At 30.7% G+C, this 3,195-nt stretch overlaps 1 protein-coding gene across 1 annotated transcript in view; it reads right to left on the reverse strand.

Annotated features, from left to right (window-relative positions):
• The window catches only part of LOC106468588, a gene marked incomplete at its 5' end in the record, with an annotated part of 29,439 nt that overhangs the window by 11,971 nt on the left and 14,273 nt on the right, over positions 1 to 3,195 (reverse strand). Inside the window, 3 exons of the mRNA XM_022396940.1 lie at positions 865 to 1,020; positions 2,030 to 2,099; positions 2,755 to 2,832. Of these exons, the coding sequence (XP_022252648.1) occupies positions 865 to 1,020; positions 2,030 to 2,099; positions 2,755 to 2,832 (304 nt within the window). The remainder of the gene's footprint in view (positions 1 to 864; positions 1,021 to 2,029; positions 2,100 to 2,754; positions 2,833 to 3,195) is intronic.

Raw genomic sequence — 3,195 nt, forward strand, 5'->3', positions numbered from 1 at the left:
AAACTGATGCTAGCAGTCTAGCCATCATCCAATACACATACTACATTCAAACTGATCCTAGCTGTCTAGCCATTATCTGGTACACATACTACATTCAAACTGATCCCAGCTGTCTAGCCATCATCCAATACACATACTACATTCAAACTGATCCTAGCTGTCTAGCCATTATCTGGTACACATACTACATTCAAACTGATCCCAGCTGTCTAGCCATCATCCAATACACATACTACATTCAAACTGATCCTAGCTGTCTAGCCATTATCTGGTACACATACTACATTCAAACTGATCCCAGCTGTCTAGCCATCATCCAATACACATACTACATTCAAACTGATCCTAGCTGTCTAGCCATCATCTAATACACATACTACACCCACGACTATTATCCTGTAGACATACTAAACATCAAGTTGACTTCAGCTTTTTAACCACTGTCCAGTGAATGTATACATACATAAACAGACCAAGTTGACTTTAGCTGTCTAATCACTGTTGTATGTACATACACATACACACACACAAGAAACCAAATTGACTTTAATAGTCTAACCACTGTACACAGAACAGACAAGTTGACTTTAGCTATGTAATTACTGTCCAGTGCATATATACACAAACAATAGAACAATTTGACATTAGCTGCCTAATTACTTTCTAGTGGATAGACACACACACAAAAGAGGCCAAGCTGACTTTAGCTGTCTAACAACTGTTCAGTGCATATTCACATACAACAGAATAAACTGAATTTAACAGATAAAACATATTAAATGGACTAGATGTCTTACCTAACTGTAATGATGCACACTGAACAACTTCTAGTATGTTTATTAAATAAAAAGTCTGATGTTTTACCTGTTAGAGCTGTGACTTTATGAGCTGATGAACCTCGTAGGATAAATAAACATTTTGTGTCCGAACTGACGTTATTGAAATTTTGAAGGTCAAGGGTTGAGCGCTGAAGCAAGTCCCTCACGAAATTCATCTTGATTGCAAATGGATATTCGTGTCCTAAGTATGGTCAAAATATAAAAATAATTGCATGTGGCTGCAGAGGTTAGAAATTACATTAGTAACTGCTGTTTTTATTTGTTTTATTGTATAGTTGATTTTGCTTGACTCTAAATGATGCATTAAAAAGAAACTATAAAAAGCTTACAATCAACATTTCACTCATTATATGCCTGATTTCATTACTTAGGTTTCATAAAAGTAAGATTATGGTTTCACCTGAAAACAAGACTGTTTGTGTGTGTTTAAGATTACTTTAAATTTAAACAATTTTATCAAGTTAATTGAAAGTGTACTAAAAATAAATCTTAATCCTTTATTTAAAATTCTAAGTAATGACGCCATAACTCATGAATTGCTTTATAAAAATATCGAATCTCCTGCAGATGACTCCCATAATGAAAGGTTTTATCTGTTACTATTGTAAGTTTAGTCCCCACAGTGACAGGTGTTTACACCTACTGTAATAAGCTTGCATTCATCCCAACTGGGAGTCTTTGTTCCAATGAATATTTAAAGTTTAAATCAAAGCTCATAGTTTATGCAACAGTTTAGGAAAATAATTGCTCAAATAATATGTAACAATGTTAAATGTTTCTCACAAAAAACAAGAAGTTTTAACTTTTCTTCTAAATGTTTACACTCACATTTTAAAGTTTTACTCAGAACTTTTTTTACACACATTATTGTGTGTAAAAATTGTTGTTTTTCAAATAAATGTTGGAACTTTGATACTAAGAATGTCAATATTTCCCAGCTAAAGTAATATTTTTACACTTATAGACATTTTAACTGCCCTCATTCGTCATTCTTAAGATGTTGCTGGAATTATCATTCTTCAAACAGTAAGAATACTATTTCTATTGAAGTTACCTAAGGTCGAGTACAGCATCCAACATACCTTGCTCTAATCCCTAAAACACTAGTTTTAACAGGATGAAAATAATTTAACTCAAATTCTTAAGATTTTTAAAAAATTGTAAAATATTTCTAGATTCTGTATACTAACCAATTAGTGGATAGGGTGCTTCATCCTTCCCAGTTTTCACCCATAGTTGAGAGTCTTTCAAACTGACCATCTAATAGGGAAAGTATATATTTAGCATGGCTTTAGTAAAACATTTCTCATTACATCAGTAAATGCTGAAATAAAGAGTCATTTCATAACCACAGAGTTTAGATTAGTAATACAGCAATAAGATATAAATTATTGTATCTCTGTAATGATGTATATCACAACAGTGGTTTGAACATTTTGTAGTACACACATTATAAATCTAAAAGAATAGAAATAAAGATAGTTTCTTTGTCTTAGATCGTATATCTGACACTCTGTGCATTTGAAAATATCTAAAGTACTAGTCGATTTTCAAAAAACATAATGTGACTTTTTATTTTATTTCTTAACAAAGAAAAGATGTGACTGGTCAAAATGCTATTGCCAGCTAATGTGTTGTGATTGGTTGAAAATCGTGGATAGTGGTGTAACTTTTAAGGCCATCATAATTCGCAATGAATGTGGTTTCTCGACGCTAAATTCTTATATATATATTTCTTTTGTTGTTGTTTTCACAATTTTTGGTGAACGTTTAAACCTGGTATGCACTTTTAACCTAACAATCTATTAAGGCAAATAATCATAGTGTAAAGATAAACCTAAACACATCCTAAGAAATAATTCAAAATTTAATACTAAAAATTATATTTCATAGCAATTATAATAAGGAGTCTTACTTCTTCTCCAAACTCTTGGTTAATCATTCGTATACAGTCGTTGGCTGTTTGTGTATTTGTCACTTTAATAGTCTTGAACTGAAAAATAAAAAGTTTGGTTTTATTATACTGTTATATTAAACGCATATCAGATATTCTTTCACTAGTTCTAGATCTATTTTTTGCATTTGGTATTCATTATACAAAAAAAAAAGATTATTTTTCAATTTAATATTATTTCTTATTAAATTTAGTTTATTTTTGTTAAATTACACAGGCCTGCGAATTTAAACTCTATAAAAGTTGTTTTGGTTTTAATAATAGATTTTCCACAATTCAGCTACGCAGATTTCGAAAATAATATTTTTTTCTATCACGTAAAGATTTTTTACAAATCGGGAAGTAATAAACTCTTACTTAGATCAAATTATTATTTCATTTATCACAATGAACATTTTTATT

The sequence above is a fragment of the Limulus polyphemus genome, unplaced genomic scaffold, assembly GCF_000517525.1.
Source record: "Limulus polyphemus unplaced genomic scaffold, Limulus_polyphemus-2.1.2 Scaffold3069, whole genome shotgun sequence".
In the NCBI taxonomy this organism is placed as follows: Eukaryota; Metazoa; Arthropoda; class Merostomata; order Xiphosura; family Limulidae; genus Limulus; species Limulus polyphemus.